Source organism: Hippoglossus hippoglossus, chromosome 12 (assembly GCF_009819705.1).
Source record: "Hippoglossus hippoglossus isolate fHipHip1 chromosome 12, fHipHip1.pri, whole genome shotgun sequence".
NCBI classification, from domain to species: domain Eukaryota; kingdom Metazoa; phylum Chordata; class Actinopteri; order Pleuronectiformes; family Pleuronectidae; genus Hippoglossus; species Hippoglossus hippoglossus.
Window position 1 is genome coordinate 9,897,570 of NC_047162.1, and position 27,799 is coordinate 9,925,368.

The 27,799-nt window shown below is 42.4% G+C and overlaps 1 protein-coding gene across 1 annotated transcript in view; it reads left to right on the forward strand.

Annotated features, from left to right (window-relative positions):
* Positions 1-27,799, forward strand: part of brinp1 (bone morphogenetic protein/retinoic acid inducible neural-specific 1) — a 112,795-nt gene that overhangs the window by 72,132 nt on the left and 12,864 nt on the right. The window contains exons 5-7 of the mRNA XM_034603165.1: positions 7,444-7,549; positions 21,654-21,890; positions 25,929-26,151. Coding sequence (XP_034459056.1) covers positions 7,444-7,549; positions 21,654-21,890; positions 25,929-26,151 — 566 coding nt within the window. The remainder of the gene's footprint in view (positions 1-7,443; positions 7,550-21,653; positions 21,891-25,928; positions 26,152-27,799) is intronic.

Here is a 27,799-nt window from a genome sequence, read left to right on the forward strand (position 1 = left end):
GTTATTTACCTGAGAACCCACCTATCCAGAAATACATCTGCTAAAAAAACAAATGATTTGTGTTGCTGCCCCGTGGTGCATTGAAAAAAATACACCGAGGCAGTGTGAAAAAAGACCACAAAAATAAAAGTTCAAACACAGGCAAAGAACAAATGGCAAACAACTCAATCACGGATGGTACACAACTGTAAGATCCTTTTCACGTCGTCCCTCGTCTGTCTTTCAATCTCTCGTGGGAAACATGCACCATGCAGCTGTGGCACCTCGCGAGCGTGCATGTATACACTGAGACACACAGGCACACAGCAAACCCACAGTGCTGAACAAGTTTGCCTGGGGTTACGATCTAATGAGATCGCACAGTATCGGAGGGGCTCCTGCTGTACATCATTTATCTCCATAATTGTATCACAGCTCTTTTATTAAACAGAAAAAAGCATCACAGACGCCATTTAGCATAGAGGTATTATCCATTTTTACTGGTTCATCAATCATATTTCAGTCACTCTTCTGCCAAAATCTGTATTCATTATCATTTTCAAACACTCTGCTGACACACACACGCGCGCACACACAACCGCTGGGCTGCGCAGCACGGACACAGGAAACAGTTCTCTCTATCTTCATTACCGATTCTTTTTGCAGGAAAAATAAACCATTTTCTATTGGAGAGGTGATCACATTTCTCCACGTGTATATATATTGTGCGTCAGAAAACAAGAACATAATATATACTCAATGGGAAGAGGAGTCTCTCTCCCCACTGTGAACAACACCATGTCTCGCTGATAGAAATAATTGACGTGTGGTTGTTTGTCCAAGCCTTTGCTGAACCTGATTGCTGCGAGCCACGACTCCACTGGGGAGGGAGGGTCATTTAGAAAATAAGATACCCAATGGAGTGTTTTAATGGAAGGAAAATGTCAATTTTACGAGTGAGTGTCTTCCCGTGGCAAAAAAAAGTGTGATTATGCAGGAAGAGGTATGATTAGAAACCGACTGCGTGCATGCGGCTGAGCGTCTGAGTGTGGCGTGTCTGCTGCGTATCCACTCATGCATTACGTGTGCAAGAATGCATTCCTACTGGGCAGTGCACTCGCTGCATCCCACACAAGGTCACCTATCCGCGCAGTCACTCTGGGCTGATTTACACCAGCGTTCAATATGCATATTTCCCCGATGATGCTGCAGTGCCGTGGGTGGTGGTGGTGGTGGTGGTGGTGCTGGAGCAGCCGAGGTACACACACCATCCCCAGTTTACAGCCCAGTCATGTGAGCCTCACGTGTGGTGTGAGGGGAATTTTACATGTTTTGCAAAAACTGACCCAGATTCTTGTCGTCTGCAGCAGCCAAGTTTGCGTAAATCTAATTTGCTTTCGCCACAAGCAGGCATGACGGATTTTATTAGCGGCGTTGCTTGAGTTGTGCACTTAAAAATGCGATGATTCTATTCTAATTAGAAATAGCCCAAAGTTGATATTTCTCAGTATCACTTAAAACAAATGAGCTGCATTAGACATGACTTCTACGCCTAATTCAAATATGCATGCAAGGAACATAGGAGAGAAATGTGCTGCTACACGTGTTCTTCAAGCCCGGTTGGATTGTTCCCCTCTGTGCGACTTACAGTAACAGTGCAGCCACATGTAATATGATACGAACGAGGCAGAGAAAGAAAACGTCCTCCGAGAACTTCCACTATAGTTACTGAGGAGCACGTCTCTTCATTTCTGTGCAGCCAGAAATAGCAAGTCATTAAGAGAATGGCAGGTGATGGGCAGATTAGTGAGGCTCAGCAGAGGCGATACGTAATGAAGACAGTTCAGCCTTACAGTATTCTTCCCTGTACCACTCACCCGTCTTATTGCCTTCATCCCCTTGTTTTCCTTTTTACTTATAAAGCTTCAAACCACCTTCTTTTTTTTTTTTTTTTTTACCCCTCTCCTATTCTCCTCGGGTCTTTCAAGTTGAAGCACAACTTTGGGGACACGGTGCGATGTGAAGTCGAGGTGTCTGAGAATATGCTCCTCTCAGTGTGGCTTGAAAAACGGAAATGAGAACGCACAGCTCCCATGACAAGTTACAGGAATTATAGAAATAATGAGAGCCCTGTATGCTGTGATAATTTTAATGAACTTGGTGAAAAGTGGTTTTATTGCAGAACTGAAACACATCCAAGGGTGATATCTAAATGCACCAGTCTCCATCTCCATCCTCACAGGACTGTGCTACTTATATACGGCTAATACTAATTAGGTCTGTAGAGATTGTCTTTTTTTCATTCCATACATTCTGAGTTATACAGTGCAAATAAGAGGAATATATCCGTTTACTGCAGTTTTAATCAATACATGGGGAGACAGATAAAACCATCTGGGCTCAACCCACATGCCGTCTTTTCAAAGCATGACATGTAAATGATGAAATATTTCCTCATTTGTCCACAGATGGAAAATAATGAATAAAAGAAACCTATTTGATAGAAAATGACCTAATTCTCAATCACTCTAATTTAGCATGAGGAAGTTATATGACATTTAAATTGCAATCAAAGTTCTAAGAAGCCTGCAGTTATCCAGGATATTTCACAAAGCTCTATGGAGTTAAGTTTGTTTTGCTTTGTCTTTGTGTAAGAATGACCTGCATTGCTGGCCTATGCAGTCATTGCTCAATGTTCTCTTTGTGCTATAAATTGTGAAGCTCCAGGAATCTTAATGCCACCTGTTTTTATTAGTCACCCACACAAGTGAATGTATGTGTATGTACAGTGTATGGTTCAGCTTGTTGTTGCTGAATACAGGCTGCGAACATTTCTTTTTCACTGTTAAGAGTGCATGGCATTTGACTTAAACGTACGATATGTTAGTTCGGCCTCCATCAATCTCTCAATTAAAACAACAGAAGACTTAGTTTGATGACATCGTGAAGCAGTGTGGGATCATGGGAGTTGTTCTCTTCACCAGAATTTGTCTTGCCCCTTAAGTTTCTTGGGTCCCTGTGTTCCCTTAGGATCTACTGGGAGAGCTTTGGTGACAGAATGTGCAGGAAATAGCAATCAGTAATTATGATCCATTACGAGTGACAAAAAAGAACAGTGGAAGGAAAAAAACAACTAACAGTGTGCTTTTACGTCATCATACGTCATTTGCTCCAGAAGTTGCAGCAGAGAACGCTAGTGAAGTGGATATGACGCAGTTAAATTGAGAATAAAATAAAACGTCCCGTTACCTTGAATAAACTTGTGCATTGTTCTGGGTTTGAACATTGTTGGAAATGATTTTTGGCATAATATAAGTACACAAGTAAACAAAATATACAACAAAGGCTTTTACAAGACATTTGTATGAAGAATTGTTACATATCATATATTTCCACATGGAAAAGAATAGTGTAGAATATGCTCAAGGTCATGCTTTTGCTGGCGGAGTTTTCTACTGATGATGCATGTACATGATGAGACATGAGCTCATGTAGGATTGGTTTTGGCATGAAAAAAATGGCAAACAATATAATTGAGTCTCGACGTACAAACACACACATGCATCCAGTACCCCCACATTTGCCTACACAAACACATGATGTACTGCAGCTGCATTCTTTGTTTGTATGTCACCACGATGAATTTAGCATTTTGAAGTTTTGCACAGACTGGAGGAACTCAGTTTTCTGACATTTGGGGCTTGGGGAATAGAGCGTGTACATTTGGTTCTTTAGATCTCATGTGAATCATCTCTTATTTACTTGGTTAGATGATTTTCTTGATGGCAGATGACAATTAGGGAGGATGTTCCAGAACTGTGGTTTCTGACTGAGGGCTGTGATACAGTCTTGGTCCAGTGGGATTCCACTGTTGTGTTCTGCTTAATAATCTAAATCCTCTTAATCCCCTTTGGCCCACTTCAGTCCTTTGATTGCTCCTTGTATTTTTATTACGTTATACTCCATTTTCATAATCTGGTCCACAGCCGCCGCATGGTGTGGGCTGCAGAGAAAGAAAAGAGACGGCCTAACGAGTGCTGCGTGCTGCTCTACTAAGGTCATTCAGATTACAAGGGTCGCCCTCTAATCCATAAAGCTGGGTATGTCGGCGCCCAATTTGGAAAAATAATTCTCGGAGAAAAACATACTGTAGGTTAACCTGGCTGTGGCCCGCGACACTTATGTACATGCACAACCATTATGTGTTTTGCGTGTGTGACTACTGATGTAAATAGGGCTGAGCTAGCACGTTGTTTTCGCTCGCTTTGCCACCTGGGAAGATGTCCGCAGGCGACAGAGGACAGATATTCACTTTGCTCAGTCACCATGGATCATGCAACACAACCCTTCGAGGGAAGTAATTCATTCAGAGATAAGCACAACAAAAAAGGGGAGGAAAAAGTGCACTGTCAGCAGCCATCAAGATGGCAGAGTGTGATAGGCATGTCTGGCTCAGTAATCAATCTGCATATGGACTCTATGCAAGGCCATGAAGTGCCTTTCAAAGTCCGCTGCTTGGCTGGAAGGAAATTAAACACGAAACAGGCTCGGGAACTCTGGATCAGTTGGATGAAAAATGCAACGGGATGATCGCTAGTCTCTCGTAAACTATTTATCTGTCCAACACAGTCAAGTAGTTGTTAGAAACAGGTTTTTAACAAACTAATAGTCGGTTTCATTTGGCTTATATGTTCCATGTAAAAACAATTGCTTAAAAAATGTAATTCCACTATAAACTTTACTAAGTTGGTATCTGTAATGTTTTATACCATATCATTTAGATTGTATTATCAGTCTCTATAGTAACCAGCGATTAAGCTGCTTTACAGTTTAGGTAGTGTGTTACCAATGCTGGAATATAGTGACCTCTCCATCCAATAGGATCGCCCGCTCTCTGAACTGCCCTGTGATAGGTGAAAGTCTCCCATAACAGGCCAGATTTCTCCAACTCTGGAAATTGAGCATAGCGAAAATGCAGAAATCTAGTTTTCTCTCAGATTACTTGATTTAGATTATGCTGCGTGGCTTGTCTGGAGTTGTTGCTCAATAGCAATGGAAATATGTAAGCTACTGCAGCTTTAAGTAGTTTGGTGTTTAACACATTCACATTAAGAATACTACTCCAATGGGACTGTAATATGTGCAGATAATGCTGATGTACCACCCTGAGATTAAATGCCACTTATATTCAGTGCTGCATATCCTCATTTCCCTGAACAGTGATAGTGACACATCCAGCTATGATTTTTACAGCACTGGCCTGTCTGTCATGTGTCCTAACGTGATACATGTTAAGATTTATTCAGCACTAAATCCACTGAATACTAAGATTGTATATATCTACAGAGGCTGCCCCTCTCTGTCTCCCCTTATTTTCCATTTTCTCCATCAACAGCCTGATGCCAAGGGTAAGATATACATCTGTCTAATTTCTTGCTTGTCAGCTCACCATCTGGTGCTGTGGCAACATTAAAGACAGGAAAAACAGTATCGTACTATCAATCATAGGCACAAACACACACTAGTGCAGAATGCATTCATTACTAAGACCATCCGTGGTGACATCTTACAGGCAGATTGTTTTTTTTGTTGTTTATACATCAAGGTGATGTCTTGTCAGGTTCAGTGTGACTACAGATGTGACGCCTTTCCCCGAGACCTCAATTAAGTCTTCAGAAAATTTTAATAAATATCAAACCCGAGTAGCTTCACCACAACTGGCGTTTTGACAGAACGTGAACGAGTGCTTTTTTACCAGTTGACGCACACAGAGCACGATTCTGCAGTGGAAACTGATTAATCGTGTTTGAATTGGCCCCGATCCCAACACTGTGGATCCGCTTGGAACTCCCTCCAACTGCAACCAAGGCTTCTAATCAAATTAAAGTGAAGGCAATTCCACCACACAGGGCTCAGGAATGTTTGTTTAACCATATTCTGCAGAGTCACACGTTAGTTAGTTAGTTAGTTAGTTAGTACCACACAACACAGTCTTCTGGGAAATTTCACTCTTTCATTTTAAAGCAGCTAAAATCAATATCAATCGATATTGTTTTTTTCCAACAATGGATCAAAATTGGTTGTCGTTACAAATCCACAGAAAATGTCAAGTCCTCCATTCTAAACATCTATATAATTCATTTAACCCTGCTCTCTTATCTTGTACTGCTGTAAGAGATATACAAAAGATAAACAGTTCAATCACAGCATCTAAAGAACCATGCTAAGTTGTGACAATGCTTGGTCAGGTGTGTTGAAAAATCGTGGTTTTGTTACTTCGTTAAAGTAAGAGGACCTTGGCCACACGCGTGGAAATAAAACATAAGCAGAGGTCAGAAGTAGCTGCTTACAAGAATGACTTTTGAGACTTCTTCTTTATACGGGAGAGTAATTATCAACCTCCCTTTGGTTTCCTTAGTGTTTGTTCGCTCTCAGCTCTCCGATCATTAGAATTTCCTGTAACTGATGAAACCACTGCACGCTGTCTGCTCTGCGCGGCAGATGGACAAAGTTAGCGACTAGCTGATGAACATAATGAGGCATTTAGCTGCTTAAGGATCAGATACAGTGCTCAGGAATTAGACCCAACACATTGCATATAGACTGAGCAGACGCCCAGGTGGCCGGTAACACAACTCCAAGTGAACGCTAACATGTCAGTATCCAGCTGTTAAGAGTGAAAAAAGTAACTCTGCCATGACTGCAAATCTTTTTAACACTCTTCATAGCCTGCCATGTTCCATTAATAGGACTGCCATTTTATTTTGGTACTCAACAAAGAAACACTTGAGGTTTTTGATGAGCTGCATCTTTTCTTTGTTGAGTATCTGGGATTGTATAACAGTACTCATAAGAGCAGCTTGAAGAACTTAATGAGCAGGAGAGATTTTACTTTTACTTTGTCATAAACTGCGGAGGCTGGATATTTGAAAGCAGTCTCGTCACAGCTGAATAGCATCGATATTTATTTTGACTGTGGTCTTGGGTTGGCAACAGGAACTGCTGCCACGGCCTCAGAGCTTTTGTTTGGAAAAAGGACATGGTTAATGAAAAATAATGTTTGTCCTTCAGGTATTCCTTACAATTCAAATAAATCCTTGAATCGAGCACTGACTCAATCCACTCACGCATTATGAACAAAAAAAAGACTATATTTTTATCTTGATGCCTTGTCTTACTGCAGAATGTCTGTTGGCCCCATGCTGTGAAATGTACAATCTCATGCAATTAGCTCATGAGAGCTGAAATGAATACATGTTAACATTTGACTTTGTTAATGGCTGGTTTTGTGATACCCATTGTTTTATGTTGTCTGATGTAAAAGCCTCACAAAAGGAATACATCAGAAAAGAATACGGAAAAAAGGATGTTCACTACAGCAAGCATATAAAGTTCCTGCGCACATAACACACACGCCATAAGTGCATTAGCTCGGCTCTCATTTGTTTCCTAATTCTCTCGCAGGTGACGGAGACACGGACGGGGCCACTGGGATGCAGCAGCTACGACAATCTGGACTCGGTGAGCTCAATCCTGCTGCAGAGCCCTGAGAGCAAGCTTCATCTGCAAGGTAAACACACCCAGCCCCGTCAATATTTCCCATAGAGCCGCCCCGTGATGTTCGACATAACCGGCCAGCGGGGTCGAACTCCATTTTGGCCTCTAGAATCAAAGGCGTTCTGCTTATAAAAGTGGAACCGGGGGGGGGAAACGGTTTGTGCCTTCTCAGAAATTGAATGTCAGTGCATTTTTTAATTGGGGCTGGGACTGGGATGGATCTGCTTACAGATCCCCTCGAGGGATTGTGATGCGATTCTCTGAGGTTATAGATGTCTGCTCATGTTCCGACATGATTGTCCTACGACGTTTTTCAAAGCTTTGATCAAGGATGAGCCTGAATTCAAATCAGGTTTATGATTTGTGCAAACTTTTTTTACAGATGACACTGAGTGCAATGTGTTATATAGATAATTAGAAAAACACATTTTGTATGTATTGTTGTACTTATCAATAGTCAAATAAGCAATAGATTCAAAGTCTGACATATTTGTGTTCCATCATTCTGTATCTCAAGAATTCAACATCTAATAAGTCACTTTTTTTTCACCTCTAAAATGATTGTACAAGCACTTCACTCACATATCACACATCAATGGATTCAAATAGCAACTTTTACCCATTAGCGGCGATGTCCTTTTAAGCGAGAAAATAGTTCCGTCTTGAATATTGACACAAGTAATAATTAGCCTAAGAGAAGGAATTGCTTGCGGTGACAGCCTCCCAGTGGGAAAAGAATGATGAAAGACAGTGTAACCGTGGTCAAGTGTTTGAGCGGAGTCGTTGGTTTCTTTGATTTATAGGAGTTTACGCAGGTTATTAAAAGCGGTTTGAGAATCACAGAGGCATACTTTCAATCCAATCCCCAACTACTCCCTTCTCCCTCTCCTTCGCTGACGGGATCATTACTCGGTTTGTCAAAGAAACACTTTTAAGTCCTCCGCTGCCACTTACTCAAAGGACTCTATAGGTTTTGGGAAAGCTTTATTGTCATGCTCCAAATGTATTGGCCTTGTGCTTTGAAGACTGCTCTGTCACCTGACTGATAGATGACAGGTCTGGGAGCGATTCTTTCTTTTGGCTTGATAACGACTCCAATGGAATGGAAAAGCCTTTTGTGATTGGTTCCCCGACTTAGAGTTTTTATATTATAGGCTGAGTTATATTTGTGTGTGTGTGTGTGTGTGTGTGTGTGTGTGTGTGTGTGTGTGTGTGTGTGTGTGTGTGTGTGTGTGTGTGTGTGTGTGTGTGTGTGTGTGTGTGTGTGTGTGTGTGTGTGTGTGTGTGTGTGTGTGTGTGCGCGCGCTGGCTGGAGGGAGATGTTGGGAGTTCTCCTCAAAATGTGATCCTTTAAAAACAATTATGGTTTCTGCCTCTAATTAGAAAGACGGCCGATGGTGTAACTTCTTCGACAGTCACACTTGCTCTTCAAAGTGATGTCGCTTCACACGGCCCATGCAGCGGCATGTAGTCAGCGGAGAGCGTTTAGAGTCTGCGCCGCTCACATGTATTTTTGATGAGATCCAGTCATTTAATGTAGCCTACAGTTTTCACTCTTGTCCTGAACTCAAGTGCAAGCATAACAGTTCGAATTATTTTGGTGACACATATGGTATCTTCCTCTCAGATCAAACCCGCCATGTGCATTTATAATGTATTGGTCTCTTAGGCACATACAATTGGCATAGGGTTAAACTTTTTTAATTCACCTGGGTCTTTTTTAATTCAGGCTCTGGTCCCATGTCGATGTGATTAATGCTTTTTGTTTTTTTTTAATTACTTGCACTTACGTTAAGTTGGACAGGGTTTTGTCCATGGAGCATTTTTTTCCTCTGTGTCGACAACAACAATCAGATGACAGAGAGACACAGAGGAGGTCTCAACAACTTTTCAAATTTCCAAATGACATGCAGTGTTTAGTCATGTAACACTGGTGGGTTGTTCGTGTAAATGATTCTGAAGGATTTAATGAAACTAATATGTTTCCTTATGTAATTCCGATATCTGCTTGTTTTACACACAAAATGCATGAGGGATGTTTCGTTAGTTGGTAGAGTGTTGCCTGGTGGGTGCTAAGTGGCTGCTAGAGTGTTGACATGTACTTTCAGGCTGTAGGGTGTCATGAGGTTGTTGTTAAGTTGTTGCTGTGACACTCTGTGGGATTGCTAGGGCATACAAGGTGGTTGCTATGGAGACACAAAAAATGTACTTTCTTGATTCTTGTTGTTCTGGGTTTGTACCCTCATGGTTGAATGCACTTACTGTAAGTCGCTTTGGATAAAGGTGTCAGCTAAATGAAAAGTAATGTAATGCAATGCAGAAGGGGCGAGTATCTGACGACAACAATTCAGCGGCGAGTAGTCTTTCTGTTTGAATGAGAAGATGAATGAGCCACTTAAATTTTGTTCATTTCATTGCCACTTGTATATTGGTGATATCACTCCAGAACCAGATTATCAGGTTATAATGGAGGGAAAGAACACTGCCGTTAAAGACATAAGATATATGTGATGTGATTGTCCACATGTGTGACGCCAGGCCCCAAACAACCCCCAACAACTCAACTGATTATGTATACGATGATAGCCCCCCCCCCCCCCCCCCCCCCCTAATCCCACACCACTTCTATGTGTGTTATGGATACTGCAACATTAGCACTAGTGTGTGCTGCCACACTTAAATTCCTGGAACCAAAGGGTCCCAAGCTTCAAATGCCTCCTCTATTCGGCTGTGGATCCAATTAAGCCGACGAAGTGCTCGGAATAGAAATAGATTTAGACAAATTAGAAAAACACACACACTCAACAGAAGATCAGGTTTAAAGCACCGGCTGAGCAGCGTGTGTATGGATGTTACCCCCCCCTTTTATCTGACTGCACTTTGAAAAATTGCATGTGTAGAAAATTGCAAGTTAATGGTTGAGCCATTTGGAACAACATGCGAACCTCTCAGTCGTTCCCAAAGAAGCTTGATCACCTTTCATGTTACCTGACAGATTAACTGTAAATCTTGACTGGACTTCACAGTCGAGGCCCGCAAAAAAATAACAGCTTTGACAGAATTGTCTTCTTTGACTGCCCACCACACAAATGTACTTCACAGGCTGTCTCCCAGAGGAAGGAAGGCATGTGCCGAGCCCAGGACCGCTCTAATAAGCACCAGCAGCTCTCAGCACATCTAATGAACACCCGGCGTGTGTCTCAATTTCAAACGCCTGTTGACCTTTTACCAGACAATTAGCTAGAATGCTAAAGTTTTGGCATTTAAACTGTGGGGAGGAGTCACAGCTGGCCAGGGTGGACGGTCACAATAACATGGAGGCACCATGGAACATAGACGGCATCCTCCTGCTACATTTTAGTTGATATTGAATTTTGCGTAATGAAATATTCATTGGACAAATCTTGTTAAACCTCATTTATCATCATTTTTATTTTGGTATAGATTTACCTCAAACTGCTTAAATTCCACTGACCTGTCTTCAGATGACCACAGTAGATTTATCTGTGTTTTGTTTGATCTCTCCTTATGGGTATGATTTATTTGAAAACGTGCAGGTATGGCAAAGTAATTCTAATAAAAAAAATTAACAAAATTAACAATGAACTTGTGTTGCATGACTCCGCAGAGCTCAGTCGACTCATTATATCCAATTTGTTGAAATCAATCAATCAAGAGCTGGGAGAAAAGTGAGGTAATGTCTAGAAGAGGGAGGGTAAAGCTGCTCTTTTAACTCTGATGTAGTCACTTTATTGTGGATTTAAATAACAAGAACGAATCTCAGCTGAATACAAAAATCTATTTCTGTTCAGATTCTTTCTGTAAGATGGAAACAAACATGTTTTGGACAAATTTGCAAAGAAAGATTCTACTCCAAAATGTATCAGCAGGGGGAAATAAAGCAAGGAGATAAATGCTTTGAGTCTGAAGCTTTTTTTTCAACGTGATTTCAAACTGAAAAACTGAAGGAGAGCTTGAGCTATTGTGTGAATCCAGACTCAAATATTCACCGGTTAACAAAACATTAGCCGGTGGCGATGCAACACAACAGGCCACCTAACACAGGCTGAGTGAGAGTAGTCAAATACAGTGAGCCGTGTCATCAGCAACAGAAAGAGAAAATGTTTGGGACATTTCCTGAATACTCCTTTTTTTGGCGGCTCCTTAGGCTCCAATGTAAACATGTATTTTTCTCCCACTGAGTTTTGGGTGGGAAAGTGTTTTTGAGGCGAGGTGTCGAAACCACCACCAGAAAGGGAACGAGAAGACTGCGAACAAATGTACAATTCTATTTTTAGACGATGCAGTTGCAGAATAGCGTATAGTTTCCTGCACGTCTTCTTTTCTATTTGTGTGGAGAAGTTGGAATTTCAGTTTTGCAAAATATATTATTATTAATATCAATATCCTTATTATATTGGAAACTTTTTGGATGTTTTATATATTTAAGTGTCTGTCTGTCATCTATCTATCTGTCCATCCATCTGACCATCCATCCACCCACCCATCCCTTCATCCATCCATCCGTCTACCCATCCATCTATCCATCCATCCATCCACCCATTCATTCGTCCATCTGACCATCCATCCACCCACCCATCCATCCATCTATCCATTCATCCATCCTTCCATTCATCCTCCCATCGATTGGTCCATCTATCTGTCCATTCATCTATCCATCCGCCCAACCATCTAGCTATCCACTCATCCATCCATCGTGCTATTTATCATTGTCTCTTTCCTAAATTAAGATGTCACTCAGTCTATATCTTAATCATGATCCGTATTTTGGACTCCTCACGTATAAAGTCTGATTTTCTTTGACCAGTTGCCAAATATTTAACAAAATCCCTTAATATATAATGCTGCTACACCCCCGCCACCTTTTGAAACTCGTAAAAACCTTAATCTAGACCAGCCATTTAAATTACTTATGAATTAAAAGAAGAGGGGATCATATTAGTATGCAGCACCATGTGAGTTAAACAAGGATGCAGTAATAGCGAACCCACTCTGTTTCATTATATTCTAATTAAACTTTTAATCATGCCTTTTTCTCTCCCTCTTTTATTTACTTTTTCATTCCGAACCTCAGCACTTTATCTACCTCGAGGCCTGCATGTAACTTTGGTGGAAAATAAATAGAAGGAATTGAGGACAGGCTGGTAACCAAACATTTTCACAGCTTGGTTTTGGTGAGATTAGGTTCGGAAACAGCCTGAGACAGCATTCTGGTTGAAACTACTGGCGGAAGAAAAGAAGTACGACGACTGAATTTAGTTGTGGTCAAACACTTCTTTCCAAAATAAGAGACATTTTCAAAAAGGGATTTCTTTTTCTCTCTCTCTCTCTCTCTGCTTCTCACCCCTGTGGTCTGCTCTTTGTGCGCTGGTGGGGCTGTGAGCTCCAGATAACACAATGCGGATATGACACTCCCTGGATATTCCCTCTGTTTTCACTTAGATTTACTTTAGAGTGCTGCAGTGGAATCTGACATCAAGGGAGCTACCTATCAGTCCAAACTCAGTCCTCCGCTCGCCCACAGTCCTGCTTTGTAAAAATGTTTGGCAAATTAACCAACACTTTGTGCTTCCTCCATTTTCCCCCTCTTTTTTCCCCCCAACAATCATCAGAATTAAAGATGGCACTGGAACCATTTTTTTCACATCAGATTTCATGCATGACTTAGCGAGAGCTTTGATCTATTAAACTTTCCTTTTGCTCCAACTTAATGTGACTCTGGAGGTTTCAGTTTTACATTTTTTTGGCATGTGTAGCATGCTACACGCACCGTTTCACTCGCAGCTACTAGGACTCCGGCACAGATGAGCATCGGAACGTGTCATTAGCAGAGAACTATACTGGTGGACATGCAAGAGGAACCCATTGATCTTAAAGCTGTCAGCCCAAATAAATAACAGAGCAGCCCTCGCACACGCTGATGAAACTGAACATGATAAAAATCGACCTCTTTTGTGTCTTAAATTATCAGCTGCGGCAAAGACAAACAGTGCATCCGCAGCGAAACGCATGAATCTGAAACTCTCCAATCGGAACGGAAGACAATCCCGTTTTGTTTATTCTGAACCAATCGGCACTATTTAGCTTCACTGCAATTTGGGATTTAAATACACTTAGGTTCCCCCACATTAATTTGTTCTTTATTTTGTTTGTCCACTCTCCAGGCTAAAGCCGAGAAACCTGATGATATTGGTTTTGGCTGGATTCTCACCCTCTGCCTCCCCCGGGACCCAGAAGTAAAAAAAAATCTATTATTAAGGCGTGACAATTAAAGGAAAGAGGGAATTAGCGTGTGGCAGGGAAATTGTCAGGGTTTTAATTGTTTACTTAAAATCTTATTACACGGTATGTTTCAGGTTGTTGGGAGAAAGTCCATTTGTTTTTATATTATTTTCAAATCCTAAAGTCCAGCCATCTGCTAGTATTTATCATTGATCACTTTATTTGACTTGGTGGTATTTTTGTTAAATAGAAAATGAAAGGGGCTTTTTGTGTATTAGGCAGAAGACTGAATTAGCATGTGTGTAATTTGTAGTGAAAACAGCAAATTAGTCACATGCAGTGCAGTGACTGGGCCAACGGAAGCTGAAAGGCCCTGGAACCCCAACAAGCCATTACCTTGCAAGGACCCAATCACCTCCAATATGGCTGTCATAATTAAGCATCAAAACAAAAGCAAACTAATTTGCTTCCTTCTATCCCCACCACATGCTTTTCTCTCCCTTCCCCCCCCCCCGGTTTCCTCAAGAGCCCATCTTGGAAGAGCCATGAGCCTATCTCGGAAGATTTATGAATATGTTAGAATAGCCTGAGCCAACAGTTTTCAAAGTGGTGAAGTGAAAATAAATTAAACTGGCCCTGTAGGCAAGTCGTGCGGAGAGTGATGAATTAGATACTCATTGCTCTGTCGCTCGATGCCTGTCGCTCTTTTTCAAGTGAAAAAGCTGCAAACATTGCGGGGGGAGGACAAACAAACATACAAATCAATTAAGTTGTTTTTGATGACAGACTTGTTGAGAAATTGATTTGAAGACTAAAGTATATCAGTAAACACAGTGTCCTTGGTTTATTAGCGAGGCGTTTACAGAAGGAAAATCTTTGATGCAGAACATGGAGAGCAAACGTCGGACTAGCGGCAGTAAACACAGAGGTATTTTTTTTTTATCATCTTTCTCTCCGACCCTGCTCTTTCTCTTGCCTCTGTCTCCCTAGACATACAAACACTGTTTGGCCTTTAAACCGTCTTTCATTTTAATTATACAAACATGGATTCATGATGATTGACAATTCTTATGCTGCTTTCAGACATTCACTGAACGGAAACTCCAAACATTCTCCGGAGGGGCTGTATGTGTGAATGCAAAAGGTCCGAGGGAGAACTTCTGAACGCTCCCGATTAAATAGTTTGGATAGTGTTCGGATGAGCTGATATGGGAACACAGCAAGAGATCCTCCGCAGGATTTACCGCCAGTGAGTGGGCATGTTGATGACCTGCCAACCGGTCGAGGCAGACGGCCGCCCACAGTGAGTCTGGTTCTGCCAGAGGTTTCTTCCACTTTATGAGGGAGTTTTTTAAATCCACATTTGCCAAACTGCTGCTCATTGTTAGAATTGTTGGCTTAATTGTTCAAGGTCTTGACCTCACTATGTAAAGTGCCTTGGGATAATTAAACAAATAAAATTGCGCGACCGACGCAAAACTTGGAAAAAATCCAAAGAATCCAAATTTCTCAGGATGAAAAAGTGAGGTGCCATTTCCGTGGAAGACACAGACAAAGATGTCATGAGAGCTTTTGGTAATAAGGGCCGATGCCACTATCGATGTGAAACAAAAACAAAAACATGTGTTCACCGCAGCGGCATTAACACGCTACAGCCTAGATAGAGATGTGTGTGTTGTTGTGCCGAGCGGAGAATCTCCAGCTTTGTGTTCATGTGTGTGAGGCAAACTCCAGAGAAAGCCTGGACCCAATTCTGCGGTCATCCCCCAGAGTTCATGTCTGAAAACTGCTTTCGAAATTGCTGGGTAAATCGGGCTATGCCTCATAGATTGTCACAGTGGTGGTCTGAGGCAGCGAACCACCTCTCGGACAGGCTCCTGTTGTCCAGCAGAGACCATTTATGAAAACGTGCGTCCCCATTTTCCTTCATGGCAGTGACAACGCTGGACAATTTTCAAGATGGATGGCTGCACGTGTTTTTTTCATTTCTTATTTCGCGTCACTCTAACATGCTGAATCCCCAGAACCTGATGAAATCTCTCCGTGTTGACCGGGAGGTCAGCTTTCAATCGGAAGTGGTCAATCAAGAGCCAGTTTCCATTTGGGGACGAGATGACCATAAATCCCCCCCTCCCCCCCTCCCCCTTATTCCCCCCCCCCCCCCCCCTCACTCACACTTGCCAGCTGCAGTCTGCCATTTCTGCAAGTGCCATGGTTCTCCACTCAGTCTTTTTTCAATCGCTGACAGACTCTGTCTCATGAATAGATTGAGGGCATCTGTACTCTATTCCTCCTCTTTACAGAGAAGAGACCTTGTAGTAGCCTAGTTAAAGCTGCTTTTACAAACACTTAAATTGTTCTTTATAGTAAGTCAATGTGCATTCATCACTCGGGTGTTATGCAAAGGTTTTAAGTCCGTCCATCCATCCATGTATTATCAATACGGCTTATTATTTATGGGTTGTGGCTGGGGCGGATGGAGCTCGCTGACATTGGGGAGGAGATGGGGTACACCCTGAAGAGGTCACCAGCATATTGTGTTAAGTCATAAGTCATAAAACTTGAGTGTACAATGAGGCCAATATTAAAAATGTGTTATCTCCACAGTCACAGGGAGACTTGAGTCCTCGTACAGCGGCCGCAGGTTTGATTCCGACCTGGCCCTATGCTGCGTGTCTTTCCCGCCCTCTACCCAGTTCACGTCCTGTCAATAAAGATGAAAGAACTTGTAATACCTATGCATTATATTGCATGTATATATATTTTTAAGTGTTTATGATGCCGGTACACTGATACAGTATTTGAGAAATTGAATAACATGTTAACACGTAAACCTCTAAAGTTTTGAATATGTATAGGCAGCCCACGAGGTTTAGCTTGTGTAATGTTTGGATTTCAATTTCAGATTACTGCACGACTGGATGACTCGGCAGATTGTTTGCCCTTTAACGCAATGTAAAGCAAACACGTGCGTTCCGATACAAACAGATTAGCATTATTTTTGCATTTAGGGATGTTTCATGTCAGTGATAAATCTGGGCTTTTGATCCGAGGCGTGTGTATACGGCGCGTCTTGACACTTTGAGGGCAGTTGTGTCTTTTATAGCTGAAATGGAAATGTCAGAGCTTGTCATACGTTCCCTCCTCCCCCACTCTCCAGGGTTCTTGTAAAACATGTGATTTCTTCAAGGGGCCCACGAGGGGTGTGTAGGTTTGCGCGCGCGCCCGAGCAACCACGCTTGTGTGTTTGCGCGCACGCGAATGTGCGACACGGGTACAATCTCTCACAAGCCGAGGCCCGACTGCTACTGCTGTGCGGGGACACATGGCAGCGCACGACGGAACAGATTGAGCAGTGCAACAGAAGAGCACGGGCGGCCAACAGCAACCAGATATCTAATTACATGCTGAAGCCATATTTTGTAAAACACCTAATATCCAAATTCAAAACAACAAAAAGAAAATATCACATTCAGCTTGAACAGATTTAGCATCATTCCAAACTTAAATTACAAATTTGTTTTCGCTGCGCTGTGATCATGCACACGGGGGGGGGGGGGGGGGGACGGAGAAGAAAAGTAATCAGTGTCTTTAACTCGACTTGTGTGTCTGTGTCCGGTGTGCAGCACAACTGGCAACAACTCAGCCGGTGGAGAGCTCATCTGCCTCCGCAGACTGTCTGCTCTCCTCAATCCTGCACATGCAATTTCAGCAGTTCCCTTTTTTTTTTTACTCAGGAGGCAGGAGCAGTGAGCCCCGAATGCCAAAACCATTTTCATACGTAATTTATGCTTTTACTGTGATTACCGCACCGGCATCCTTGCTTCCCTGTTTTGTGCTAACAACACATATTAGTAGGTTCCATCAAAGCGAACAATATATCGACATGGTGCAAAACACATTGTGTTCTGTAAGTCTTTTTGTGGCTCCCATACAGTACAGTGTCTCATGTATGCATATGCAGCCACTTGTATGTTAATTTGCTCTAGGAAATGGGATTTTCCATCTCCCTGCTGCTTTGCTGCTTCAAATACATCCATGTCTAAATATTCATGTCGCAGAAAAAACAAAAACAGGGCATGAAAAGGACATTTGAGATATAAAAATATTGATTCCATTCAGTATTTTTAAACACACACAAACGCTTGGATTAGACGTAAAACTAAAAACTGTTTGCATCAACAGCCCTGTTTGACAACAAAAGCTGCTGCCTTCTAGAGTGCTTCCAACACTTATGATAATCTACAATAATCTACTCAGCACAGACTCAGCAACACATTATCCGTTTGAATGCAAAAAAACGCACCTCATTCAGAACTTTAAAAAATGCTAACATATTCTGAGAGCGGAGAATAGCTCCAGTGGAACATGTTATTCTCTGTCAGACCCAATTCACGCGTGCGCACACACACAGACACACACACTGTGAAAGACCGGAAAGCGATTTATGCAAAGAAATGAAAAGTGGATAAATAGCTACTTTAGCTGCACCTTTACCTGCACAGTTGTCACTCATGTGAAATGGGCCAACGCAGCAAATCTTAAAACTATATGCCCCTGCTGTTTCAAGTGTCTGGGAGGCAGCCTGGGCAGGTCTGCATGTACTGAGGGGGAAACACAGGCAGTCTTCCAGTTCAGAGGTCTTCGGTTTTGTATCATGGCTGCAACAGTAATCTCCAATGGTAATTTAAAGCCTCCCCCCCCCCCCCCCCCCATCGAAGTAATGCACTTTATTGCACCGGTGGATTAAGTAATGATTATTTTGCAAAATTGCGGCCACACAATGGTCAATTAATCTTTAATGAAAGGGTAACTTATGAGGCGGAGCGTGGCATTGCAATAAGCAGGCAACTGCTTGCCAAGGCAGTTACAAGCCTCAGTTGTGGCCCTCACCATACCCCCCCCCCCCCAACTATCACCATGTAAAAATAGAGCTCTCCAGGAAGACATAATGAAAAGGCAAAGTCACAGTTGCAGAGTTTTTTAGCATTCATGGAATGTTTGAGGGCCTATATCCTCCGACCTACGTGAAGAAAATATATCAGCCTCTGATGTATGCAGTGAGATTAACTGCCATTTTGAGGCGCTATTTATTTAGAGCAAGCCAGGCATAGGGGTTGCAGGGAATTATGTGCACTGACAGAGCATGAAGTTGGAGGTTATCAAATGGCTGCATGGGAATTCCAATATGCACCTTTCGTTTCATCAGCAGCTCCTTAATGATGATAATCCAATACCTAGTGTTTTCCTCAACCACGTACCTGCCTCGGCCCCATATTAACCGTGGATTTATGGTCCAGTTACTCTCAGAGTTTTCACATGTTACTGCACAAACACAGCAAAGTCACAAAGATAAATGTTTCGATACTCTGATTAGTTTCTCGTTTCATTTTGGGCCCCGAGGACTCCAGCTCTCTCCGCTCCTTCCCCTTCCCCGCCGCACTAACAAATGTTGATGGATTTACTTTTATTGCATGACATCATTTCTACACTGGAGTGGGCGGACGAGACATCGAATATCCAGTAGTGGAGTACGTGCTCGAGTGGGAGAATGTTGGGGATCGGGGGGGGGGGGAGCCGGAGAGGTGAAGAAACCCGAATGAGGAGCGTGATTGATGGAGTGAATGAGAGGCAAAGGATGATGGGGGGGATGAGTCGAGGGGGCATGTGCACGAGTGTGGCGGGAGTAGGAGTGAGTGTAATGAAGTAAGACAGAAGAGATGTGTACAGAGAACGGAAGCAGAGGTGGAGAGAGAGAGAGAGAGAGAGAGAGAGAGAGAGAGAGAGAGAGAGAAGCATTGAAAACGAAGGGACAGAAACACTGTGGGAAGAAGAGAGTGGAAACAAGAGATCACAAGACTGATAGTACTGACCTGAGTGTCAGCATCCAGAATGGTTCCTTCTGCAATCTCCCAGCACCAGCACATTCATTTCAAAATAGAAAATGTGTGTGTGTGTTTGTGTGTGTGTTTGATGGTAGGGTAGGGGGTATGAGGTATGGTTAGACAGGAGAGGCTAGAGAGGGAGGGCTGAGGCACTTTGGTGTTATTGTGCACCCGGCCGCTGGCACCAGCACTGTCAGTGAGCCGCGTTGATCCGTGAACTTGCCATCTGGATTCTCCCACAAATCACATTAAAGTTTCAAGCCCAGGAATACATCAAGCTAAATGAATATTGGATCCAGGGGCCGCAGACAGGCCTGATGGAGAAAAAAGCCCCCGTGCAACCCAACTCTTTTGTGGTCAGACATGATCAATCCATTCCCTTTTACTCGCTGCATCCCTCCCTTCCGTCTGTTCCCCTCAGAGCTGATGGGCAGTGGTTCTGATGAGGTGTAGAGGAGAAGGGACGCGAGTGATATTCAAATGAGAGGAGACGTTACGAGGGAAAGGTTGCTTCGTGGCAGGGGAGTTGAAAGTGTGAAAGATCGCCCTCTGTGGTGGCCACACATGGGAACTCAAGATCACATTTCTTTCTCCAGTAAATGTAATTTACATCATTATTCTACACAGAAACGACCTTGATTATAAGTCACGATAATGACTAGACTATTGACAAGTATTCTAGGATTAATTACACAGTCTTTTCTTTAAAGGCTGTTGCCATGACAGCAGATGTTGAAGTTGTACTTTTGGCTCCAGAGCCAAGTATTGGCACATATTGTATTGAAACTTCTATCCGCTTTTCAAATTACCCACTGTTATCAGGTTAGCGTATGTTGTGCGTCAGCATTAATTGCCACATGCATAATAACAGATGCAATTTGACTCCAACCTGAAAATAATTCATGCGTGCAGTGTGAATTATAGCCTCACTTTCCCTTTCATTTCAGCAACATTATGTTGTTTCATGAGTGTTTGTATAAATGGATTTCACCTTTGGGTGAAAATACTATGTGGGTGGGGGGAAAAAACGAAAAACAGTGCAATCATTCATCATTCAATAACATATTATGTTCTGGCTCCTGGTTGCATATTTTCTGCTGAAGCACTGTTTGTGCACAGGTAAACCCATTAAGAAAAATATTGCCTCGCAAGATGCAGTTTAATACAACAAGGAAAAAAATCTGTTTAGTTCTTTTCCAATCCAGTGGCTTGTAGAGCTCAGGATTTATTTGATCTGGGGCTGGACTGAGGAGAACGCCTTTACTGCTCACCCACCTTCACTTATGAGATCCCCACAGTGAGATATGCATTGGCTCCGTCTAAAATATTATAAATACCTTGTCAGTGGTGAGAATGGAATGTGTTCTTTCAAAGTTGAGTATGCAAACACAACGTGAATGAAGGGGAAACAAATTCTGTGCTGAATAAACCAACATGGCACCAGAGAGCACTGATCAATCACTGTTATACTTTGCCACATGATGAGTGACCACAGACAGAAACGACTCGAGTCGAACACAGGAGAGATCTGAAGCACTTCTTTTTAAAAGTACCGAATGAGTGCTTATGACACAAAGCAATCTTGGAGGAGCAGTCAGCCATTTCACACCCACTTTTTTTCAATTCTAGTAACTTTTTTTCTCACATAAGTGTTTATTATACCATTGTGGAGATGCTGTTTTTACTCTATTAAGTATAAAGTACATTTAATGAAAAAGAAATTTGCCGTAATTTGTCCTCTGCACATTTTTCATACACATCTTCATTAGATCTTGTATCTTTTTAAATTATAAAGAGGAGTTTACTTTCTAGTATGTTTCAGTTATATAAACGCTACATTTCTTTTGTCTCTAATTATTCACTGATTTCCAACATCAAGACAAATGAACAAAGGGCGGGATTGCATTTTTTTCTTAGCTTGTACTTCATATCACAACAATAAAGAATGCATTATGCCTGATTAAAACCTCCCACTTATCTCTTTTCCAGGTCTTCAGGTAATTTTCCCAGAATACCTGCAGGAGAAATTTGTCCAGTCCGCTCTGAGCTACATTATGTGCAATGGAGAGGGAGAGTACGTCTGCCGCAGCAACCAGTGCATCTGCCAATGCGCCGAGGAGTATCCCCAATGCAACTGTCCCATCACCGACATCCAGATCATGGAGAACACCCTGCTGGGGATGTCTGAGTCGTGGGCTACCTCTTATAAAGACTTCGAGAGCTCTGGTAAGTTAGAACTCCATCCAATTTTCATTTAGCACATCATGATAATTATGTAAATGATATGTGATGTGAATTAAAACGTATCAGGTTTTTGGGAAATGAAGAATTCTTGACACATTTAGCAATATTAATTAATTAAGTGCATATTATTAGTGAAAACACAGTTTGCTCATTTTCAGGTTCAGAAAAACTGTGGCTCCTCTTTTCAGCCTCTGTCTGAAACATTTGGTTTTAGCTCCTGTCTCTTTAGGTGCCCCCTCCCTGAAAAACCCAGTCTACTCTGATTGGCCAGCTGGACCACTCTATTGTGATTGGTCAACCGCTGCCAGTGTCGGATCTCACTTTACATGGTTTTGTTTTGGGGGCGTGACGGACTAGTCGCTGGTCGTTGTAGCTGGACTACACGAGGTGTGACAGGTTCTTCAGGATCAGCGGGTTTTTTTGTGGGCGGGACAAGCTCCCTTTACCAAAGGTTTTGGCATTTTGAAAAATTATAACATGTCCCCTTTAAAGGGCACAGATGCAGAGTTCTGACAGTTAGTAATCTTTGAGTCCCTAAATGTTTATTGTGCTTGATGACCCTTAAAAATGTTTGATACGTTTTCACTTGAGACCTTTCTCGTTCACTACCAGAGTTAATAGAAACCAAAACTCCCTTATTTTCACTGCAGAAAGTAGCGTGAAATTTTCGTATTATTGCAAAATATCATATCGTGAAGGTCAATGTGTATTGAAGTGCAGCTAATGCAATTTTGCTATTCCTACTCCAAAGAGAAGGGGGTTTGCTTTCTGTCTCGATCCGATGGTAAACATCCGTTTCCTCTAACCACCACAGTGAGTGTTTTATGTTTGGAAAATCCATCAGGAAACACTCTTATGGGCCTTCTTTGGAATGCACTGACAAATTATTGTATTATTTAGATGCATGGATTTGTACATACGGAGGAAATGGTGGCTAATAAGATTACCTTCCTAGGCCCACTGCTTGAATGTCATGGCAACTACGTCTGTTTCCGTTGATGCAAATACAAGACACAGTAGAATATTGGACACGGTGAAGAAAAGAGTACGACTTTGCCCAGCTGTTGTATTTATTATTGATGGCATGTACAAGTGTCCCAATAAAACCTGCCAGGAACAGATACATATATTTATGTCCCATAGAAAGGAAGTTAATGTGAGTCATAGAGGTGTGTGTAGAGAGTGCACAACACGTTTTTTGGGGGTTACATAAAGGATAGCACAGTTTCCTCGATTCACATATTGAAAGCAGAATCAAAAATGTTAAAATATGATATATTATAAGAACATTTAAAAAGAGGAGTGTTTTCCACTAATAACACATTTTATTTCGTTATTAAATTGAATCACTGCAGAGAGATGTGCTGTAGACTAACCAAACTGACGTGAAGAGCTTTTTTGTTAATGTTAAGCATGTCGGCACGGTGGCGCTTTTATCACCTCAGCCTACTTAGTATTCCACTGACTCGCTATGATCAAACCAACATGATCATATTTTTTTTTTTTTACAGCTATGTGGATGCGCCATACAGAGTTAGCAATGTCAGCACTGATGGGAAAAAATGCTTAGAGGCTTTTCTGCTGCTCATGGTGATCATGTACAGTGCATCCCCTACAAAGACTCCTGTTTCCTCTTGGGGATAAAAACGTCTGGCCTTGTCAGTTCTATTTTGAAAGGAAGGAAAATAAGTGATTTGATTTGTCACAACTGGTATTACCATCTTCTACTGCAACAGATAATATGGAAAAAAATTGATTGGATTGGATGTTCTGTTGACTTCCATTGCCCGTTTCTTTGGAAAATCTAACTATGACAACTTTATTTATTCAGCACTTATCAAAACAAGGTTACAAAGTGCTTCACAAAAAGGCCACAAATGAATGAACTCAAATAAAAGCTATTCAGTTCAAATTTAAGGTCCAAATCATAACATTATAAGGTCAAGACCTTAAAATATAAAGAGAAACCCGACAGCAACCCAACTACTACATTTACATTACACACTGTTTCCTTTGTGTTGCATGTGTTTGTTTTTAAATTGTAGCATCTTCTTTGGTACAATCATAACATAGGCCTACATCTCAAATTCAAATGAACAGGTTGTAAGTCCTGGAAACTTTATATGTGACGATTGCTAAATGTCTGAGAGCCACAAATTGACATATAATGGCACAAAGGGCAAAGTGGAGTTGTGCAGCGAGGGCTGTAATCTTTAGATAAGGTGTGTTGGGTGACTTGTGATGAGAGTCATTCGAGGAGAGTATGTGGACGCTTTGGAATCTATGTCAGGGAGGAGAACTCTGATGGCTTTGATGCTTGTGTAAAAGGACTTGGCAACTATTGACCTGGACTGGGGGAGTAACTTGAAAATTGATTTCTTTTTTCCGTTTTCCTTGGTGAGGGACTCAGACAACTCTGAAGGTGCTGAAGACGCACAGCTTTTCTAGGAAAAGGGCGAGGGCGGTACCTGACATCTCTGAAAACTGGGTGGAGGAATATGGCAAGTTCAAAACATGGGAGGAGAATCTGGCTTCTTTGAAGAAAAGGGGGAAGGGAGCCCTGACATGCCTGGAAGGGGAGAGGAGGAAATCCTGACATTTCTCAGCTGCGACTGAAAAAGAGCTCTCAGCTCCGTGGTTTATGCTGTTAAACTGTCTTGGAGAGGTCTGAAGGGGGGAGGGGGTGGGGGCGACTGGCATACAGCACAGGTCTTTGCATGTCTTGAATACGGAGATGTGGATGTGAAGAAGTTTTTCATCAATATTTGTGTCATCTTTACCTTCAAACCCAATTTTATTCAGTACTAAGGGTTTAAATCCATTGCGCGAATCAGTGTATAGTCATGCATCACCTAAACCATGACAGTATTCAGACAAAATTCGGACCCGGAGTAGAGACGGTTACATTTGTACGAGGCTACTTTGTCTCGATCTCAACCACTGACATCGCTAAGGAGACACTTTAGGCGCTGGATTGTTTATTTCTAATGACGCACTTACATCTATCCTCAGAGATGATAATGACCTTCTCAGAGAGTCATGACTCATTTAATTAACAAACCAAATAAAAGTTGTTTTTATCCTTGCGTGTTTGCCATTGAAGTTACTCACACCTGCGTGTCCATTGTTGCATAAAATTTGACCTGTATCAAAAACCAGGGGTCAGGGAGATGGGCTCACAGGTTTTCTGGGGAGGGGACACGGACAAAGGATCAGAGGAAGCAGAGAGGAACACGAATTACCATCATCACCACTGCTGAGAACAAATGGGTCCCTCTTCAACAAGTCTGTGGAGCATCAGAAGAAGAGGGTGTTTACTGTGCCAGGGAGATCTCATTTCCCTTTTGATATTCTCACAACAGACGCAGATAAATTGAACATGTTATAAAAGCAACCTTTGGCATTTAGAAACATAGACAGACCTCTGGTTGGCCTAAAAACATCACAGGAGGCTGGTTTGGTGAATATTAAAAGATAATGGCAACAGTTTTCTGGCCTTATTTTCTAAACCAATAACAATGACGCACATGGAATAAAATCTTCATTTGCAATACTTTTCTGATAACATTGTTCCTCTGTTCCTCTGTTTCATGTTTTATTTGGAAATATCTGCTCCCTCTCTCCCCTCCCCTGAATCCTGTGGATGATTTGTTGCTGTTGTGAACGTCTCTGAGCTTCATTTTGGAAAACTCTGGAGAAAGTCCTGACCCAGTTCTCTGGCGCCCTTTCGGATGTCATGTCTGAAAAGGGCTTCAGTTGACAGAATGTATTCTTAGCAACCAATCCAGAACAGACATGAGGGAAACTCCTCGATAAGATAGCCAAGTTTATAGCTATGGATTGAAACCAATTGTTTCCTCATATTTCAGTTGATAATGACGATTCCTTCTGATCTGTTAAAATACCTGAACTAGCCCAGCCACTTTTTTGACTTATCTGTCTGGCCAAGTCTTGCCAGAAAACAGATGTTATTATGCAATCTGCTCACTCCTTCCATCTCTGTCTCTCTTTATTATCCAGATGAGTTCAAGTCCTTCCTGAAGAGGCTGCCCTCCACTCACTTCCTTCCCATCAGCAGTGTGCATCTCCTCTGGGGCAGCGACTGGGACCTGCAAGCCAGATACAGGCTGCTCCAGAGTTCCCTGGAGATTCAGCGGCTCAAGATCCAGCGCACCGCCCGCAAGCTTTTTGGCCTCAGCATCCGTTGTCACCACAACCCCAACCACCAGATGCCTAGGGAGAGGTGGGTAGAAACACGACCTCCCCCCTCACGCTGGAAATGTGATGAGGATTTATTTAGCAACAAAAAACCAAGGGTGCTGTTTTTGGTCGTGATATTTTGGGATATTTGCTTTTGTGTTGTAAAGGAGTGATCTCCTCTCTGAGGGGATGTTAGGGTTTTATATTGATTCTTACTTTATGAAGCATGAACAGTAAGGATGTCATCCATTATACATTTCAACTTATGGGTCTGTTGTTTCTGTCCATCAAGTCAACTTAGTGCTGAGGCTTGCACATGCCCAAAGCACTCTTGCTCACTCTTGTATTTCACGTTGCAGTCTGAGAAGAAAATGTTGCTGTGGGAGTTTTCTTGATAGGTCATTGCACACATCTGTCACCACCCACTGCAGTTGCAGCTTAAGAGCCTTGCTGCAGATGTACCCTGGTGTCAGCACTGCCTGAAAAGCCTGGAATTTCCCCATCCAGTCTCTGAGATTAGAAACAAAAATCAGAAAACACCTTGCAAAATATGCAAAGTTCCTTGCTTCCAACTGGAACACCCTTAAAACGGTGCAATGTAGGGTATGCCCCCGTATTAATGGAATCATAATCTGTAAAATATTAATTTAAGTGGTTTGAAAATGAGCAACTGTCACCGACGGGAAAGGAGGAGCACAACCACACTTGTGTGTGAGAGTTGGCAGAGGTTTGTGCTGAAGTGTTATCAAAAAGCCACAGTATGCGCTCCCTCTTCCATGGAGTACACATCAAGGGTGCCTGATGGCACTGGAAATAAGAGCGGCGTGTTTATTTGCTTGCTTGTGTGAGAGACAGTTTTGCATCGGATGGAGGATTTATTTGTTTTCATCACCTCTGTGTGCATGTGAATACACTGTGCATACAAGCCTGAGTGGGAATAAGTGGTCTATAGCTCTGCAGGGGTTCCTAGATAATGTTCCTTCCACTATACAGGTATACACTTGTGTTTTGAAATGGGTATAACTTGGTATACAAAATATCATTTTGTGCCTTCCCAAGGCTCATGAAACCCCGGTTATGTCTTGTTGGATGAGAGCTAATGGTAATCTGCTCAGTATTTAACTGCATAGTTACGATGTTAAAGGGTTTCCCCACTCCATGTCATCAGTCAGTAATGATATCATTCCATTACCTGCTTACCTGCCTCTCCCCCTGATTCAAGAGAAAATGCACCCCCACGCCCAGCGCCAACAGGGACTCCAGCCCTCACCTCTCCTCTGGGCAGTCTATAAGAGCTGATCACAGGATGAGGGAATTGAAGCAAAGCTGAAGGCCCATAAAGCATCAGCCCAAGTCTTTTCAAGGTGTGTGCCAAACACCTCAGGGAGGCCTTCCAGCACATTTTCAACCTGTCAGTGAGACTGCAGAGTGGCCTGATGATGCTGTGAAAAACATCTCGCCTGGCCCCAGTGGCCAAGGATGGGCACACCAGGGTTCTAAGTGACAGCAGGCCGGCTCCCTCGTGAGAGACCATTTGGATCCCCTCCAGTTCATACATCAAGCTGACAATGGGTAGGATGACGTTGTCACCCACATGCTATTCTCTGCATACTCCCACCTGGAGAGTCACTGTGAGAATCATGTTCACTGACTTAGTGGTTTTAGCACCATTCAGGCTCTTCTACTGGGAG